Consider the following 20669-nt stretch of genomic DNA (forward strand, 5'->3'; position numbering starts at 1 on the left):
ACCTGATTTTGTTCTTAACTAATTAACTCAGTTTTTATTTTGCTCCCTTTGATTTTATAGTCTATTTGATACTGAATTTTTAATTAAGTGGTTAAATCAGTCTTGCTTCAGAACCAATTTTACAGGGTCTTCCGTTTTTGGGTCATCAAAGCTGGACTCTTTTGATCTCTTGCCATACCACTGCAAAAAATTCATTGTCCGCCATCTGCGACAACCTGATTCTCTTGGAATGAGACCGAAAGAGCAGATCGAACCTTCATGATCCAAACCTTTGGACCGTCACGTGACAAATCTTCTGGGCATCCTGGGAGTCTGCCGGGATCCAAACCACCCGTAGAAACTTCCTAATTTGCCCCGAATCACCACAAAGATCAAAAGTCAGCTCAATCTGAACCAGACCGGATCATTCTCTGCTTGTATGCTCAAGAAACGGTTGGTTGTCCTACAGAATTGGTCTAAACGATTTGCTTCCTAGTTAAATTTCCAGCTTAAAGATACTTTTTTCCTTTTGTTTTTGTTTTTTGTTTTATTGCTTGTTTTTTTCTTGGGTATTTTCACTCTGTTGTTCAGTTTTAAGTTATAATTCAGGTTCCATGCATGCAAAAGGCAGCTTCAGAACAATCTGCAATATGGCATAATAATATAGCATCTAAACAAATGTATAAAATTTTCATATTCTCTTAAAAGCAATATGCTATTTCATATAAATATTACACTAAAGAGCTTATTAGATATACATTTCCTTTTTTATGGGTAAACAATGTGATAAGGTCAGAATGATTAATTTTTGTTTTATTTCCAATTAAAGTTGTAAAAATAAACCCCTAAAAATAAACCAGAAAACAATCATATTTCATCTGATTCAGCTGAGGGAAGACAGCACAGCAGCACTTGCCAATGAAAGTTGAGCTTTTCACTTCAGATTTCATTACCCTCATAACTATAGAGAGAGGCTGAGCTCATTATGGCCTATAATCCAATCTGTGAGCTCACTGAATTGGCAGTGCAGTGACATAACAGTATTGTCCTTGGTATAGCGAAGGTAAAAATGTTAACAAAAACCCTGAATGGGAGGGGAGAAAAACATGTCTGGCTGTAAGGCAGTATTAGATGTCATAAAGCCAGACAAGGTTGTAGCAGCTGAAAAATTACTCAAATATCCAAACAGCCAGCCACACAAAGGTTTTAAAGTATACTTAAACAACTTTTGCAACCGAATGACTGGATTGTCTTAGAAAAGACATGGAGATATTCTGCCTGACATGTGTCACAAGGTGGTTTATTTAGGGTATTTATTGTGCTTTTGGTTTTCTTTTATGGCATGTTTTACTGGTTTTACTTTGTTTTATTTTGAATTTAGTTGCATACTTTTTAAAAGTTGTACTGTGAAAATTACTTTTCTGGTTCCACCTGTGACATAATTGCAGTATTGACTGCAGGTGTTAGGCTGACAGCTCAGATAGCCAATGACACGCAAGAAGTTTCAAGCAGTGAGCCAATGTGCAGCAAGAGGAGGAGGGTCTTATGTTTTACCCGCAGATTTATGGTGACAAGGTGGAGGATTTAGAGGAGTGCCTAAGAAGGGTGTAAGAGTGCAGGGTGTGCAACAGAGGTGTGCCGAAATGTGTGTGTGAGGATTAGGCGTGTGTCGGCTAGCATGACAAAATCAGTGGCAATCCCAGGGCAGCATCCTACTTAGAGACAGAGGTGGACATAACCAGGTGCAGGAGAGAGCAGCAGCAGTAAGCAACAGCAGCCACGACAGTGGAAAAAGGGAGCAACATGCTGTGTACTCTGGCTCTATTACCTTACAGGAGCACCTCAAAGGAGACGCCTAGTGGAGCCAGGCCAAGGCACCGGTACCTGATTACCTGGTTGATGCGCCCGGGCTCAGTGACGACACGTGGATAGAAGGCTGTTGACAGTTCCAGCCATCTCCAAGAAGACGCGTTGTGGAGTCAGGTCAAGGCACCAATACCTGATTAACTGGTTGATTCTCTCGGCTTCAGTGACAGTGTGAGCGTAGAGGACTGTAATGGTTCTAGCTACTGTGGGACTTTTCTAGATTCTCTTGCACCAATAAACTTGGTCAAACTGTCTACTTGCCTTCTCTTGGTGTTACAGTGCTGCTCTCCACTCCATTTTTTTTTAAACCTATGTTTGCTTTTAATTCAAAGTTGGCATGACCCAGTCAGCCAAAGGTCACACATGAACTTATTATTCTGTAACATTTATGATTTTATATTCCTCTCGGAGCATATTCATTAGAACAAGCAGTTAAACCATCAGGCATTATGCTATAGTCTCATAGCCAAGCCTAGCATGACTGGATGCGGGAAAATATGTTTTAAAGCAGACATTTCATGAGTCTGTCCGTCTGGCGTCAGTCTGTCATGAAGGGACATTTTATTCAAATTGCATTGAGAATTAAAAAACAATGAGAAGCAAGAAGACTTGAGCTGGAAACTAATATCAGGAGGTTGGAGACAGAGCACAAAGCATCGAGAAGTAAGGCTATACTTGAATTGCTATAATGGGAGAAACAGAACCTGGATGAGTTACTTACCTATAAAGCAGAGGGAAGGCTTAGATTTATGAAAAGAAAATATTATGAAATTGGAAATTAAGCAAGCAGGCTATTAGCTTTTCAGCTATGACAAGCCCAATCAAGTCGTGTGATACCCAATATCAAACACCCAGATACAAATAAAATTACCTTCAATCAAAAGGAGATAGCAGAGGCGTTTGCTGCTTACTATAAAAAATTATATGAAGGCCAGGGGGAGAGAAAATAATAAGATTTCTGGATTCAATTTAATTAAATAAATTATCTCAAGATGAGGCTAAGACGCTGTGCTCCCCCAAAACAATACGAGGAATAACAGAAAGTATTACTAAGTTAAAGAACAGCAAATCCCCCCGGGGTTGATGGATACCTTGGAGAAAATTATTTATGCTTTGTTAATGAGCTTGCCCCAATTCTATGTCGGGTTTACAATTATGCATTGGATGAACGGGACCCCCCGAAAACGTGGTCTGAGGCAATTATTACGGTTATACACAAAGAAAGGAAAGACCCCACCCAATGTATGGGATATGTATGCTCCTAAGCCTAGATGCTGAGAAGGCTCTCGATAGGCTGGATTGAACCTTTTTGGAACAAACGATGGCCTATATGGGCTTCAATGAAACCTTTTTGAGCTGGATTGGAGTATTCTATATGAACCCGCAGTCAAGAGTCAGGGTCAATGGGCATTGTTCTGACTTCTTTAATTTAGGTAGGGGAACGAGGCAGGAGGAAGCACTCTCATCAGTCCTATTTGTGCTCAGTATTGAACCCCTTGCAGAATTGATCAGAAGAAATCCTCTTATTCGAGAAATAAGCAATGACTGCGAGAACCTGCATAAAATAGCTTTATATGCTGACGATATATTATTGTTAATTGAGAATCCCATCCACTCAGTCCCAGCCCTCCTTCAAAATCTTAATGAATTCAGTGAAGTCTCTGGGTATAAAGTCAACCATAGCAAATCAGAGGCGGTGATGTTGACAGGAACTCGCCCCAGCCAACTTGACAATATGGTGCTTCTGCAGATCTAAACAGGGCTTTAGATACCTAGGGATTATTCTCATTCCCCAGATAACACGATTATATCAGGCAAACTATAATAAAATATTCATGAAATTTAAGAATGAACTAGCGAGATGGGATGTGTTACCACTATCCCTTCTTGGCAGAATAAAAGCAGTTAAGGTGATCCTACTTCCCAGGCTTCTGTTCGTGTTTCAACGGGATTCCAACATTAGCTTATAATATGCTGGAAAAGCTCATATCGAGATTTATATGGCAGAATAAGTGACCAAGGGTGTGACTTAAAAAGCTCAGTCTTGGGAAGAATAGGGGTGAACTCAACCTTCCCAATATAAAATATTATTTTGGGGCAGCGCCACTAACAGCAGTGGTAACCTGGATTAACAATGATGTAGTCGGAATGGGTGAACAGAGTAGAATTCACTGCCAGATATAACGCTACCCTCTCTAGTGTTTCTGAGTAAACAATCCTAGAAGAAAGTTGAAATAAAAAATGTATGGGTAAAGCACACGCTGACAATCCGGTCTGCAGTTCAAAGGGGTATTAGAGTGACAGTGGCACTTTCGCAGGCAATGCAGATCACTGGAAATCCAGATTCCCCCCCTCAAAAACTGATGTTACCTTTAAGAGATGGGCTGACAGAGGCCTAAGAGTTTTCAATCAGCTGCTGTGTGATAAGGGCTTACAGTCCTTTTCATATCTTCTAAACAAATTTTTTCTACCCAAGGCGATATAATATTTTCAGATTAGGCATTATCCTACAAACCATGAGAATTGGAATATAATCAAAAACACCCCAACAAATTTAGAAAACTTTTTTATTAATATAATCAAACATCGTACACCTAGCAAAAAACACGTCTCCCATACAGGAACCTGTCACTGGACACACCAGGTAACACTTTTTATATCAAAAACAAATGGGAGATGGAGTCCAATATTATAATTGAGGATGATGAATGGGAAACATGCACAGGATGTCATAAGGGCATCAATAGCGCTATATGGAGGGAATTCAAATGGAAGATGAAGACAAGATTCTTTAGGACACCCCTAGCGATCTCTAAATTTGTAGACAATGCAGCCACAAAATACTGCTGGAAAGGTTGTGGAGAGGTCGGTGACCACTCACGTCTTTTGGGATTGCCCATTAAATGCTCCCTTTTTAGGGGTAAAAATGGCGATAGATGAAGTTTTAGGAATAGATGTATTATTTACACCAAGATAGTTTCTGCTTAATCTAACCCCCAAAAACATATATACTAGGGATCAGAAGTGTTTGTTACACATACAATTAATGACTGCAAGGAAAATAGTGACAATAAAATGGAGAAATCCACGGCCACCTACGGCCGAGCAGTGGAAACAGAAACTGAAGGAAGTGTATGGAATTGAGGTCTTCACTGCTAAATTACAAATGAAATGTCTTTGTAAAGAGATGGCTGCCTATAACAAGATACCTTTCTAACTGAGGGGAGGCCCAAATTATATTGTACTGTCTATAAAAGTCTAATTACCTATGCATATGTTATCTTGTGCCCTGATGTACTTATGTTAAGTTGTTGTCAAGGTTTGTCATTGTCGTTTTTTGTGTTTAATAAAAATATAGTAAAAAAAAAGAAAAGAAAAGAAAGCAGATTACATTTCATTACTAACACTGACACTCCCTTCATCCACTATTTTTCATGTTTGATTAAAAGCTGCCAGATGTGATAGCTGTCAAGTCTTTCCATTCACAGCACCTGCCAAACGGTAACAAATAGCCTTTCACTTTGTCAAGGAAAAAAATCACTTGACTGATTTTAATCACATTCTTATTTATTTAGCTCAGAGCTTGGCAGAACTGTTTAGACATCTGTGGTGAGTTTCAATGTGTTTTCACAGTGTAACAGCACCATCTAGCAGGTTTGCATAGGTATTAGAGACTCACAAAATGTAGTCCCTGCAGTCACATCACTGCTTGTATAGCAAACATTCATTTGCAGAATAAGTCTTGTACAACATACAGGTAAAGTATCTGTTTGTTACACACTCCATTCAGTCAAGATCGCTGTATACATGCGTCTGCACTATTCAGCTATAAGCCTGACAAAACAGGGGGAGTGAGTCAATAAATATGATTGGCAATTTTGCAAGTACAAGAAAAGAGACAAAAATGAGTTTAGGTGTAAAATATATATAATAATATATAAAATGCAAATGCATGCTGAAACAGTCTTTATGGAAAAAAAGCCCAGTTTACAAAATTCTGTTCTTCTTTGTTTCATCACATGTCCTGAGATCTTATTGTTCTCTTGTTAATGACAGATATAATTAGTGATTTCTTCTCTCCCTTCCTGTGTTTTCATCAACACCACTCACAGATGGTGTTCAGTGTGTGTGTGACCAGCATTAAAAATGTATAACATCTTTCCAAGCAGTGTCCTGACAAGCCTCTCATGCTCATTGGATATCAGTCATTAAAATTTAGCAAAGAGGGCAAAGCCCGGCCTGTTGGCAAGTATCAGGTTCCTCATTCAGGCTGTGGGTGAAAGCATTAAGTCCTATGTCCTCAAGGCTGTTCGCTGTGACATCGCTGTTTGTGTGTCTGATGGAACTGCAGGTGAGGTGTGACAACAGCCAAATCCACAATAAAGCAAAAATGTGCCTCAGGGTGGCTATATTGACTCATTTACTACTGCTTGTTGACAAGGCCGATTCTAAAAAAGGTGAGTTTGTCATTTGTTATCTTAATAGAGCTCTGCTCAAATTTCACGAGTGGTTTATTTCTTGGCTACTGTATATTCAGAGAATGTTTGGCTTCAGTTTTTCAATGTCAGCATGTAATATACATTCATGGGCTGTATTTGCTAAAAATAAAACAGTCAAATAAGTCAAGGATGAGCAATAACCTTTACTCCAATTTCTTACTTCTGGGCTAAATAAAACTTTTTTTATTATAAGGTGTAAAATGTGGAGGAATCCTCTCTGCTCCATCTGGTAATATCTCCAGTCCAAACTTCCCGGGCCTATATCCTTACAACATTGACTGTTCCTGGCTAATAGTGGTGGCAGAGGGCTCCTCCGTCCTCCTCACCTTTCACCACTTTGAGCTGGAATACCACACAAGCTGTGCTTACGACTACATCAAAATATACAATGGCATATCTGAGGATCAGGGGAACCTCCTCGGGACATTTTGTGGTGACAACTCTCCACCTCAGTTCACCTCTTCTTGGAATGTCATGTCTATCATCTTCCATTCAGACCGTTATGTGGCCTACAGAGGCTTCAGCGTTGGCTACAGGAAAGGTAACTTGTTATATTTAATGTTATATGACAGGGAGAGGTTGGCTAACTGTTCTATGAACCTTCTGCTGACTTTGTCTGGCCTTTGGCAGCAAAATAACTCACAGCTTTGAGCTAAAACATTTTGGCTTCATCTTCGCCAAAATATTATGCTGAGAGAGAATGAGATGTTTTTTTTTTTTTTTTTTTTCAGATACTTGATTGTATTCAGGTCTGGACTTCAAAATGTTGTTCCCTGGTAACCATTCCTTGACTATGGCAGTAGTATGTTAATCTGAGAAATTCTGGTAACAGCTTCAGAAGACAGGGAACCCAGCAGATATTTAACGAAAGGTTTTTATATTTCTGATTGAAATCTAATCAAACATTCAACACATATTGTTGCAGGACCACCTTTGCTGTCACCAGTTTCCTGGATGCTTCTTACGCTTTTTTTTTTTAAACCAATAACTGCCCTTCTTCAAAAGGAAACTAAAGGTGTGCTTCATATCCTCTCTAGATATGTGTGGTGGGGTCCTGACCGGACTATCAGGTGTAATATCCAGTCCAGGCTACCCTCAGGAGTATAACAACAATGCCGACTGTTCCTGGACCATTCATGTGTCTAACACGAGTGTCATCACCTTGGTCTTTTTGGACTTTCAGCTGGAAAACAATGAGGGATGCAATTTTGACTTTGTTGCCCTGTTTGATGGCCCGACAATAACGCACCGCCACATCGGCAAATACTGTGGGGCAGATAAACCCCCCAACATAGTCACAACTTCAAATCAACTTCTGGTAGGCTTCAAGTCAGACTTTAACATTGGAGGACGGGGTTTCAAGGCTTACTATTACTCAGGTAAGAATATTAATTTGTGGTTTTTCATACCAATATCTATTCCCCTATAACTGTTTATGTTTCTATTTCACCTCTGAAAATGCTTTGTTCAGTTATCAATAAGGCTACTTACTGTTCAGATTTATAGGAGACTGTGTTCACCTAAAGTATACTCACTCACAAAATCAAAACCTGGTTTTAAGTCCAAAAACACATTGAGAATTCAGAGCTAAAAACTACCAAAGAAGTAAAGAAATGTTTAAATGAATAAAACGTTGGGTTTTAGGAATATAAAACAATGGGATCTATAATTTGCCTGATGTTAGAATAAAACTTCTTCATCATGTAATATTGGAGGTCTGAAAAAAGTGAAAGACCAAAATTCCTTAAATAAAAAAGCATTTTAGCTGCACTCCAAAACACTGTTTCTTACAAAAATTGGGCACACACACACACACAGACACATTAACACAAAGTCCTTAAGCGGTCATGTCATGGTCTGGCCCAGTGAGCAGAACAGAAATTTGCTTTAATTTTCCATTTATATTGTAAGCTTATCTACCAGTAGGTAGCTTTATCTTCATACTGACCAACTAAACATGAGTGCAGGATGTGTTCATGCACTTTTTGCCAAGAAAACAATTCAGTTTCCCAAAACTATACCTAAAACTGAGCAAGAGTTCCCATAAACCTAAATTACCACCTAAAAAAACTGGTTGCTTGTTTTAAACAGCATCCTAAAAAGAGAGTAATAAAGTGAACAAGCAGCAGAGCTAATATACTAAGTAAAGATGATTTATGGAATTTATTCCAATAGGTGAATGCCAGCAAGCCTTGTCAGCTGTAAGTGGCAACTTTAGCAGTCCACATTTCCCCAACATCTACCCAAACAACATCAACTGCCACTGGAGCATCACCCTAGCAGCTGGATACCGCATCAAACTTTTCTTCACTGTCATGGACTTGGAAGACCGCAACAGTCTATCAGATGAGTGTGACTATGACTCTGTGGCAGTTTACGATGGGAACAGCCAGACAGACACCCTGCTGGGACGCTGGTGCGGGAGGGAGCAGCCTCCGTCTCTCGTCTCAAAGGGAAACAAGCTGCTGGTAGTACTCAGCTCAGACAGAAATGAAGCTCACAGAGGGTTCAGCGCTTCTTATCTTGGAGGTAAACGTACAGACATCTGATTCATTTTCAGAATGCAGAACTTTATTTGTCTCACACTATTATAACAGGAGCTATTGGGCTATTAAACGTAATCATCCTGTTGGGACTGCAGATTTGAGATACATACACCCTACTGCTTACAGCATTTACAATCTAAATCTCAGCTAAATTTGTTCATGGCATAACTAAATGTACAGCATTCATCCATACAAATAACTCTCACCCAAGTCATTCTTAACTGCTCTTTAAAAGGTTAAACTGTCTTTTTGCCAGTGGTGCCTGTAAACGTTAGCTGCACAAGATCAGAGTTTACCATTCTGATACCCCTGCAGTCCCTACCTCAGCTGGACCGTGAGAGGATCTACCTGGGAAACCCAACCTGTACAGCGCAGTTAACAACCACTTCATATAAAATACTTGCTCAGTTTGTCAACTGTGGTACTGCCAGCCAGGTGACTAGTTTACATGCTGATTTATTCTACTAGGCAATGACTTACAATGGCCTGTGGTTTGACTTGCTTCTGTTAACACTGTAACTAATGATCCCCTTCCAGAAACATCGGAACATCACAATGCTTGTAAACAAGCTCTACATTGATTTCTCTGATGGGAAAGAGCAAAATGTGCAAGAATACAAGGTGCAGTGTGATGCCCTGCGGAAAATAGCGTCAGTGTCAATCATTACGGCCGAGGAGCGTCGTCTGGAGGAGCAGGCCCAGCAGACGGACAACGACAGCAGCGGCCTTGCAGCTGATCCAGAGACTGAGCCTCATGACTTGAGTGATATTGTCTTTATTAGCATATGTGTTCTGGCTGTCATTCTCATGGTGATAGCAATTGTGTGGTTGGTGCTTCTGTAGGGATTTTGTTCCATTTGCATTTACCATGGGTGTCTGGGGTGTGGAAGAGGGCAGGGGCACCTCTTCTAAGTACTTGAATTGTTTTATATTCCTTAAACTGTTCATTAAATATTATTTTAGTAATGAATTTTTGGAGTTTTTCCTCTGAAAAACCTTAATTCTAGATTGCGATTAAATTTGTTCTAAACATGCATAACAACAATGATATCATGTACAAACTGTTACTGAATTTTATATAGTACTCAAATTAATAGAGATAATTTTTGTGCAGCTAAATTATAACCTGGTGTAGGTTTATCACATCTGAAAGTTATTAGGTCCTGTAAAAAGACACTAAATAGATCATCACAGATCTTGCTTGTTAAAAGTATCAGATATATGAACAAATATATAAAGATGCAATAATAATTCTCCATTATCTAATTTTTAATACAGACAAGACCAAATATGTATTTATTGGTGAATATAATGGAAATTCAGGGGTAATAATTCTAATTAATGTTTAATGATGACCACACTAGCATACTCCACATAAAATGCCACGTACAAGGAAGATGTTTGGAAGTAAAGCTCTCCAGTTCAAGACCCATTTAACTATAATAAAGTAGCACTGTTAGCCTTTAAATACCAACAAAACTACAAGATTTGGTTTTAAAAAAGTAGAATTTGTTGATTGTGGAGTATTTCAAAGTGATTACTAAGTGGCCAATGAGCATTATTACATAGAAAAATATGGTGAAATTAATGAGAGATTGGCTAGTTTTTAAAGTAAATTACTACATGGAGTGTTAACATTTTTAAAGGAACTAAAAAATTTAATTATAAAATAATAAAATCATTTTCAGCTGCAAAACTTTCATTAGCAAACATTTTCTTTTCATTTTTATTTTAAAAGTTTGCAGGTACTTTCTATAAAATAAGTATCATTAATTTGTTTTTAAACTGAGCAGCTTTTGTCTCAGAAGGTAGAGTTGACCATCCACCACAGTGGTTTCAGTGGTTTAAATGCTAATTCCTACACTGAGCATTGCTTAAACACTGAACCCATCACTGCCACTGATGTATGGTGGGAAAATGATTGTACATATGTAATCAAGAATTATGTCATATAAATGAGTGTATGAATTGATGAATGTCATATTTAGTGTCAAGAGCTAAAATAAGACAAGTACTAAAAAAGTATTTGAACAAGAGCTTTAGCTTTCTGCATAACATCTCATGAACTAAACTATTGTGGAAACTTCTATTAGTTCATGTGAAGATGTGAAGTTTTTGCACATTTTTCTTTAAATCCTGACAAGGACTGAGAGGGAGTGATCGTTGGGTATGGTCTTTAAAGTTAACTTTGTCAGTACATATCTTGTGAAACACACCAAAATTCATCCTTTTAACCCATCACTAGTTACACTAGGAGCAGATTCAGCCCCTGGGGAGCAGTCGGGGGCTAAGGGCCCTTCTCAGGGACCCACAGTGGATTTACCTTAGTTGCCAGCATGGGGATTCAAACCCAGGTTCTCCAGACCCAAGCCTCTGTAAGCACTAGGCTACCACTCCCCTCAGGAGGAGTATCTGTTAAAGAATGAACTCCAATGTTGAAATTATCACTTTTCCATCTTTAAATTATATTTTGTACATTATAAAAACAGAGCATTTACTGGCAATGAACCAAAAAACATACAACACATTTCATCATCATCATCATTTTCTTTACAATGATTGTGTGAAGGTACTGATGTGCTGCAAAATTTAAGAGTTTTGCATCTTTACAAAAAAGAAAATTATATAAAAACCATTTTAAAAAAGTATGCATTAAAAACCAATATGCAGCTCAGTCTAATACTGAGTTATTTTTTGTATTTAGACACTAGCTGGTTGACTGCCATTTTACCGTCCTTAACTTGACTTCTGATCTCAGGGTTGTGTTTGAAGGCAAACACCAGCGCTCTAACAGTACGTCTGTATGAGCTGCTGACCAGTCGGGAGCTCCGATGAAATACTTCCCTTTCGATGTTGTCTATGAGGCCAGAATCCTCCTGTGTGTCAGGAATAAAAAAAGAACACAAATTAAACAAATCTAGAAAAATAATATGTATGAATAAAGCAAATAATGAGAAAATCACATTGAGGAAAAAACATAAGTTTTCAAAAATAAATAATTTTTGCTAAGCATCTCCATGTGTGTAATCTATATAAATTCAAATTTTAAAAAAGCATTAAAAGTATTTATGCAGGTTGAATGTTCATTATATCTTTGAAAAAAGTCAATTCTAGAGCACCAAACACAAAAAGTTATTACACTTATAGAGTTCAAAATTCATATGTATTTAATGCTTTTAGATACTATATTATCTGATGCCACACAAAACAACATACCCTCTTATATTGTGCTTTTACCTTCAACATTTCTAGAATATAACAACCAGTGACAGATGTATCATATAAAATTGAAATGTACAGAAAGAGCGCAACACGGGGTTATCCTGTTATACTGAACCTCACTTAGATGCTCTTTCCCACCTTAACCTCCAGAGCTTCAGAGAGCAGTCTTCTTGCGTTGTTCCTGAGTCCTTCGGATTGCTTGTCGGAGCGCACTTCAATAGATGGCTTATTGGAATTCTCCTCCATGAATGTCCTCCAGTCAGTGTAAACCTTTGCTGCCATTGAACTCACCTCCGGGTCCCGGTGCTTTCGCATTTTGTTGACAGTGTGACCTGGAAAGAGAGATGTTTTTGTTAAATGTTGAGCTAATTTGAATAATATGAGTTTGATGACTGACTTGTCATCGATGAGATAAATGCAGCTGTAATAATGTAGTGCAGATCTACTCAAGACCCTCAGAAGACCTGTTACAGATCACTTTTAAATGCAGTCAGTTGCTACTATAAATGGCACAGCAATTTTGACCACTAGTGGCTTATCCAAGCCAAATTCTTTAGCAATAATGACAATCATGTACAAAATAATTACACTCAAAGCACAGAATATAAGCATAACCCTGTTATGCTAGCTTGAAAAGAGGGTTTTAGATTCCTTTAGAAATAACATATCCTGGATTTAGAATTTGAGTAAAAGCTCAGATCTAAGCTACGATTTAACTTGCATTATTTATATATTTTTACCATACCACTTTAACACTGAAAATGTCAATATAAATCTGAGCAAGCTTCCTTCAGTCACCATTCATTTTAATCCCCAACAGCAGCTTTCAGGATGCTTTAAATCAACTGATCACAACTTTGTATGAAGAAGTATATCTAGCTTAAGCTCAGTCAGAGTGAAGTACATATTTCCCCACCAATCAAAACAGCAGTTATCGTGACTGCAGGATGTTGAGCTTACAGCTACAGGAAGAATTAAATAGGAACAAACAAATCTTAAGGCACACATGTGTGGTGGTACTGCTCTACTCAAGATTTCACAACTGATACACTGAAATAAAGAGTTACAGATATGTTCAACTATATATAAGTAATTTAGCTGTTCTATCTCAGTTTCCTCCATTAAAAACTCACTAAATCATGGGTCACAAGTCACTAAAAAGACTGGACAACAGGTGCAGTTTAAAATAAATGAGTCATTTCCTACCCCTGTATCAATCTGTCTCTTCTCTTCCTCTCTGAGTCACTGAAGTGACTGTTGAGGTGATTATAGTCATTTTTATTTATTTTTAACGAATGCTTTGTCCAAAACAAGATGAATAACAAGAGCTTGAGACATTGTGAAAGTAAGATGTGTGCATTCTTAAGTTTTTTTTTTTTTTTACTGACATTTATTCATTCATTTACAATTGACATTCATTTACATAATTAAAACCAAGATGCACTTTTCTGTTGAAAATAACCTCAGCAATTAGAGATGAATTACACAACATACATAAAAACAGCTCATTTAAAACTTTTGGGTGTTTTTAGAAACAATGGGCCATAACCATGTGGACAATTGGGATAAGTAAAAAGGACACACCATATAATAGAAACCCATTTAGACCTGGTAGGGCAGCCACGCATTCATTTTAATATGCAGTACATAACAAGAGTTACTGATAAAGTTCCCTTTGTGTACCTATTTTTGTGGACTTGAGCACCTCTCTGGATGGGATCTTCTTTCCCAGCTCTGTTAGGGCACTAAGCAGGTTGTCCTTGCTCTGTTCTGGTAGCTCCAGCATGGACTTGTAACGCAGGATGTCTTCTATTACGACCACCCTCTTAAGAAGAAGAAACACAAGAGTCGTCTAGCTCTACATGTTATCTATCCAATTCAGTTACATAGATGTTCAATAGCTCACCCGAAGAGATTCAATTGTTGTTTGTTTGTAAACTCTATCGTGATTCTTTGGTGGTGTTGGTGTTTCGCCCTTGGGGAGCCGGACCACAAACTTGTCCATCATCAAACTCCAAACTCCTGATCACGTTTGAAAACCTGGTAACCAACCTAGCTGAAGAGCCTGAGCTTTCCAATGCTAACTGCTGCTTGCAGTTTCCTGGTTAAACCTAACCTGGCAAACTCCTACCAGTATTTGAAATGAGAAGATTAAACACATTGGCTAGCTCGAATCAAGTCATTCGCCCACACTCTGTGAATAAATATCTTGTCTGTGTGTTTTAAACGGTGACTAATTATATATTTGGTGAAGCTAACAGCTGTGTTGCAGCAATAGCAGTGTTGCCTTCAGGTTCGATAAGAAAAAAACAGCGAAAAGAACACTGCCAGAGAGATGAAAAATTAAAATTTTGGACGTGGCCTAAATTCAAAACCATAACATAATTTATGAATAAACATCTCGACATTGTGGTGTAATTTAATTAGTGTCATTTGCACAGCTAGTTTTTTAATACATAATTTGCTAGGTTGTATCTTATCTCTGTTTCACATAAAATGTGTTTATTTCCTGTTTCATCAGCAAAACATTCAATATTTTAAGTGTATATAAATTCTGTTAACAAAACTTGTTGTCATTGAGTAAAACTTCCCTCAGGAGATAGAGCTGTCTTGGAGACAGAGCTGTCTTGGAGAAGAATATGACTTACAAAACAATTTTGTTCAGGAATTTTAAAGTTTTTGTTTGTTTTGTTTGTTTTACTTTTATAACAAGACAGCTCAAGCTGTTAAAAAAAAACATCATTTGTATGAGCATGTTTTTCTCATACTGACACCCAAGCACTTTAATCAACATTTCTGTGACCTTGCCCAAAGGCAAAAAGGCTGCTTGCCTTGTAATTACAAAGCAAATGTTTACATCTAGACATAAACGGTTCATAGGAGGAGCTTTAAAAAACAACATGGCAATCTCACATGTTTTATACTGTGATCTCCTCAGCAACAATGTTTCACTCCAGTATGAGCTTCTAGTTAATATAGATAACATTTTTGTCATGGTATACCTCTTCTTTGTTATGTGAAAAAAATATTCTCCGGTGAAAAATAATCTTGTGTAATGCTACTTCACTGCAGATATATATCTATTTTATTTACTATAGAATACCCATGTATCTTTACATTTCACGTCACCAAACCTGGTTTCTGACATAAAACAAACAATATTTGTGATTTCATCTGTTTAATGGAAGGTTGCACATATCCCTGTTTTTAGGAGTACTTGAACGTGGCAAAGCATTCTGAGAAGATCTCGCGCGAGGCTCTGTTCCCACGAGAACACAACCCGATTAAGAAGGACAAGGAAAGGGAGCGTGTTGTTTGTTTAGGTTTTCACTGACAAAATGGGGACGCTCTCCTCTTGTGGTTGTATTTTTGGACTCTCTGTTTTACTTGCATGTACGTTAGCATCGTCAGATGTGTTTGACAGCGTTTTGGGAAACACAGCATCCTGTCACAAGTCATGTGAAATGACATACAGTCTGCACACGTATCCACGGGTGAGTACTCACCTAGCTCGGGCAAGTAATTTTGGCTAGCTTTAGCTGAGCGAAATTGTTTACCTCGGCACTTATCTTTTCTGCCATTTGGTATTTAATTTAGTCACTTAAGTATGTTTTGCATAAGATTGCTTGTAATTTGCTTTAAAGTCGAAAGTGCGTCATCTTTCACAGTTGCTACTTACCAAGGCATTCAACTGGTCCTTTTGTTTGTTTTCAGGAAGAAGAATTATATGCTTGCCAGAGAGGTTGTCGTCTGTTCTCCATTTGTCAGTTTGTTCGTGACAGCGAGGATTTGAATCAGACCAAATCCGAATGTGAATCAAGTAAGGCATACACTGAGCATTTTAACTGTTTAATCCCCCTGAACAATTCGCGGGCCTCGAGGACGAGACCTGTTATTGGCGTAATTGTCCAGGGCATAGTCATAAAGTTAGTTTGTGCGTGCGTTCAACCACCATTTCAGTAATAAGAAGGCCTGCGTTACAAGTCTTTGTCCCTTGCCTATAATCCTGTTTCACCAACTTGAAACTTTTGCAGCCTGTCGGGAAGCGTACACGCACTCTGATGAGCAGTATGCCTGCAACCTGGGCTGTCAAAATCAGCTGCCGTTTGCTGAGCACAGGCATGAGCAGGTATGACGGTCTCAACTGTCTTTGTGGATGGCGAGATCTAAAATGAAATTACAGTGTGCTTAGTTTTTGTTTTTTTCCTCCTCATAGTTAGAGGCCATGATGCCCAGGATTCATCTTCTGTACCCCCTGACACTTGTCAGAGGTTTTTGGGATGATGTAATGAGTCAGGCTCACTACTTCATCACTTCCACATGGACCTTCTACCTCCAGGCTGATGATGGAAAAGTAGTTATTTTTCAGGTATGATAAGGGTTTACCGGTTTAGCTGGCTGTGTTAACCTAGACAAACCGGTAATCTTGGGTTTTCCATTCCAAAATGGCTAATCTAGGCAAGTTAACATATGCAGTGAACATTTCCTGGTAGGGAGTAGGTTTTGTTCATGATACGCCCAACTAATCTCTAACATAATGATCTGAGGGAAGGTCACCATATGCATGTTCAAATCTTTTAATTGCTTTAATTTAAAGAAATAATTTAATTCCCCATTGCGTGCATTATTATCAGAAATGAGAAACGCTTTGTTACGGAAAGTCATCATTCACTGACATGGCTGTGAAATAGGAAATAAGGATACCCCTTTTGTGCTGATTCTACAGCAATATAGAAATTATTTGCTACCGGGGAATTTTTTTCTAAGGTGCAGATGAGACATTCTTACCAGCTTGAAGAATGTTTTTATAGTTTACTTTCACTTGAACCCAGGAATGCTAGAGTGCAGATGGGTTTATATAATATAATATATAAAAAGCTTATTATGTTTAGTAATTAGATAACATGTGCCAGCTGTATGCCACCATATGTTTAAGATTCAGTTATGCATTGAATTTGCTGGAAATCCTCCATCAAGCGTCACAGCGGGTGGTGGTGGATGCAGCTCTCCTTGTTAATATTCAAATATGATTAAGAATAAAAAACTTTTTGTTCTGCTTAACAGACTGAACCAGAAGTCAAGTTTTTCTCCCAGATTGAACTGGAAAGAGATGTAAAAGAAGAGCCACAGAAGAGCTGTAAGCACTCCTCATTGTATTAACTGTTGTGCAAATGAAAAAAGATAACTACACATTTTCAGTTAGTCTCATCAGGAAGGTATTTATTGTGTTGTAACATACAAATGATAGTGTACACAAGTTCAAAACAAGACTTTCACACATTTCTGGCCAATAAATTACAGGCAGAAATGGGTTTTAATGATTGGCATTATTAAATCATAATATTGAGTAAAATAACACATTAGTATAAAATATTAATGTGCTTGAAATGCTTTCATCATCATGGCTTCATATTTCTTGAAAACTTCAAAGGAAATGTAAACATGAAATGCACGATCAAATAAATATGCTTTTATTTCTTGTTTTTAAGTTCCGGGGCTGAGCAGCCCAATTTACAAAGAATACCATCGCACTTTAATCCAAGAGCGAGACAGAGATATGACTGGTGACAGCAGCTATGATGATGAGTACAACATCTTCAGCTGTCTTTCAAGGTTTGTTAGCAAATTTCTATTTATTTTCTCAAGAGTGGCTTATCTTAGGCCTGGTACACACATAAGGATTTTTTTAATCCTATGAGATTGTTTATCGGTTCGAGATCTCACACATGAAGATAAAAAATCAGGCATTAAACCGTTTTGATCGTACTGTGTGTGGAGTGTGTCGATAATCTAATCGCAGAACGACACACAACGATGCTGTCCCGCAATTGATCTAAAATCTAGTCCTCCGAGCCGGACATCCCACGTGACCTAACATGATCTAACAAAAACGTAGAAGATTCATAGCAATAACCAGAAAACACAACACCCAGCATGGAAGGGGATATATGGGAAGAGGAAATGATGGTGGTCTTGGGACTACTGTTAACAGAAAAAACCAGAACTAAAACAAACCTAACAGACTGGAGACAGCATGAACACAGACTTTATTTACTTCCTTCACACAGTCACAATTCATGAGTCGTTTCCTCACACATATGAAGAGGTCAGGTCGTAAATACTGAACATGTTCAATATTTCCGATTCTCGGCTATGACCCGTTTCGGAGCCAATTACCAGGGCAAATCTGCTCCTAACACACCTCAGACCGAATGATTATTGTACAGGAAAATCTTATAAGACTCGTGATAATTGGGTGTTTGCCGTCCTTGGTCGGGAAGAGGCAAAATCGGGACAAAAACAGCCTGAAAATCCTTTTGTGTACCAGGCCTTAGTGGAGTATGTCATTTACAGAGGAGCTACACAGGCTTACTCTTAGTGTGTTTTTATTTTTTAAATGTTTTTTTTGTTTGTTTTTTTCAGGAGCCCTTGGCTGCCAGGGTGGATCCTAACCACGACCTTAATCCTGTCCGTGTTGGTCCTGATCTGGATCTGCTGTGCCACAGTGGCAACTGCTGTGGATCAGTATGTACCTGCTGAAGTAAGCAATGTAATATTCTTTATAGTTTAATTCAAGATTCCTTTTAAATGCTCAAAGATTTTCTGAACAACATAAAACTGTCAAACTTCTTGATTTTCTAGCCTCTGAAAAATAAAGAGGCAATAAATTATTTGTAAAACTTTTCAATCTTGACCTTTTTTGTGAATTGCTTACTTTGCCATTATGCATATGCATGTTTTGGGAGTTTTAAAGCAGGAATTTTCAACTCCGGACCTTTTTGGCCAGTCTCCAGCATGTTCTAGATGTTTTCCTGCTGCAGCACACCTGCCTCAAATTATTAGTTTAATTAAAAGGTTTGTGCAGGACTTGACAAGCTGTTAAGAGAACCATTAAGTTAAATCAGGGGTGTTACAGCAGGGAAACATCTAAAACATGCAGGACACTGGCCCAAGTGGTCCAGAGATGGAGCTCCTGGTTGGTTGCTGTTTAATTTGTCGTTGACCTCAGGTTAAAATTTGCTCATCGTGAGAAAGGTTGAACACAGCACAAAAAATGGAAAATGACACTGTTTGCTTTGTTTACTCAAAATTATTTTAGTTTCACATCTATGCAGTAACTCAAGAGTTGCAGCCAAGAGCTGATTTGCCTTGTTTAGCACAAAAACTATCCAAGTAACACATTTTAGCTTGTGCAAAAACAAGAAACCAATTTAACTTGAAAGATGTTACTATTTTTTGGCTGGAAGGAGTAACCTCTTGGGGAGCAATTTCTATATTTGATTTTGGTTCAGATTCAACACATAAAATGTAATTAGCTCATTTTAAGCTGATTTTTTACTGAATTAACTACCCTGCAGGGAAGAAGGAATTTTTGGAAAGTCCTAGTCCTTAATCCTCTGCTTGTTCACTACAGGGATATGTGGCTGTTAGATCAAGTTGTCTGTCTCTCTTCAATAGCTTGTAAAAACCTGTAAAACCCGTTTATTACATTTAACAGATAATAATGTTTTGTTTGTTAACATGACATCAGCAAAAGTTAAGAGATTGCTTAGAGACAAGGCAGCAATTGTCAGAGAAATAAAATGTCATTTTCAGATTGTTTATTAACAGATCTGTTCTGAATTATGAAACTGATGCATGGAAATGCAGAACATAAAGCATTTCTCTTTCTATATAAAAAAAAGTTACCTGCTAATCAATGCCATGATTTCCTCTACCTACAGAAATTGAGCATCTATGGTGATGAGGAGTACATTAAAGAACAAAAACTGATTCCATACCCTGCATCCTCCCTGCTCATCATCACCTCCAACGGGCTGGAGGAGGAGGCAGGACCACTCCCTTCTAAAGTGAACCTGGGCCAGTCCAACATCTAGAAGCCAAAGCTGCACCACAGAAGGGATTTTTCTTCTTCATGCATAATCTGTAGTTAATTTCTGCCCTGTGGTTTCAGGCCTGTGCTGCTTGTGGTCTTTACAGGACTTTTGTATCGGGTGATAAAATGTCAATAATGCATTTGAAGTTTCTGAACTTTTGGATGAAAGAAAGAACTTTTTCTGTATATTGGTGTAATTGAGGCATTACAATATAGTTAAGAACGTACGAGTCAAAGTTTCAGGACTTTTTTTTCCTTTTTTGCTATTTTGTTGTGTGCATTAGAGCTCTGCTGGTGTGCTTTTTTTGATTTAATGTTTGAATGGATTCATTGTGCTTGAAGTGATATGGTCTCACCAAAACTCAATAACTGTTAAGATAGATGCTGATGCTGCAGACTCCCTATTTGTTCTCATGTTTCTATTGCAGTGATATCAAGAAATTAATTAATTTTACAGTAAAATTCTATGGTCTTAATTGATTTTGAGATTAGTTTTTTTTTTTCTGCTTCACTGTGTTCTTTTAACAATAAATTATAATTAACAAGAATTAACCTGTCCAATGTGTTTTATTTTCTCCAAGTCATTGTAAACAGACGCTGACTTTGTGGTTTGTTGGGAAAAATATGTGTACACAAGAATCTTAACTGTAGAAGAAGAAAGGGTTAACTTTTAGGGAGACT

The 20669-nt window shown here is 38.0% G+C and overlaps 3 protein-coding genes across 3 annotated transcripts; 2 read left to right on the forward strand and 1 right to left on the reverse strand.

Moving 5' to 3' along the window:
* Positions 1-3993: 3993 nt before the first annotated feature.
* LOC121644979 (CUB domain-containing protein 2-like) lies at positions 3994-9733 on the forward strand. The gene is made up of 7 exons (XM_041993251.1): positions 3994-3997; positions 6065-6196; positions 6538-6885; positions 7382-7723; positions 8520-8873; positions 9147-9325; positions 9428-9733. The coding sequence occupies exons 1-7, from the start codon at positions 3994-3996 to the stop codon at positions 9731-9733; spliced, it is 1665 nt and encodes a 554-aa protein (XP_041849185.1).
* Positions 9734-9779: 46 nt separating this feature from the next.
* On the reverse strand, positions 9780-14417 carry tceanc2 (transcription elongation factor A (SII) N-terminal and central domain containing 2). The gene is made up of 4 exons (XM_041993760.1): positions 14019-14417; positions 13796-13937; positions 12251-12444; positions 9780-11766 (listed from the first exon to the last, which is right to left on the reverse strand). Exons 1-4 carry the CDS (start codon positions 14118-14120, stop codon positions 11578-11580), a joined length of 627 nt encoding a protein of 208 aa, XP_041849694.1. The 5' UTR covers positions 14121-14417; the 3' UTR covers positions 9780-11577.
* Positions 14418-15382: 965 nt separating this feature from the next.
* On the forward strand, positions 15383-20250 carry tmem59 (transmembrane protein 59). Its single transcript, XM_041993108.1, has 8 exons — positions 15383-15606; positions 15827-15932; positions 16147-16241; positions 16329-16481; positions 17177-17249; positions 17602-17725; positions 18536-18653; positions 19837-20250. The coding sequence occupies exons 1-8, from the start codon at positions 15451-15453 to the stop codon at positions 19987-19989; spliced, it is 978 nt and encodes a 325-aa protein (XP_041849042.1). The 5' UTR covers positions 15383-15450; the 3' UTR covers positions 19990-20250.
* Positions 20251-20669: the final 419 nt, after the last annotated feature.

This window comes from Melanotaenia boesemani, chromosome 8 (genome assembly GCF_017639745.1).
Source record: "Melanotaenia boesemani isolate fMelBoe1 chromosome 8, fMelBoe1.pri, whole genome shotgun sequence".
In the NCBI taxonomy this organism is placed as follows: Eukaryota; Metazoa; Chordata; class Actinopteri; order Atheriniformes; family Melanotaeniidae; genus Melanotaenia; species Melanotaenia boesemani.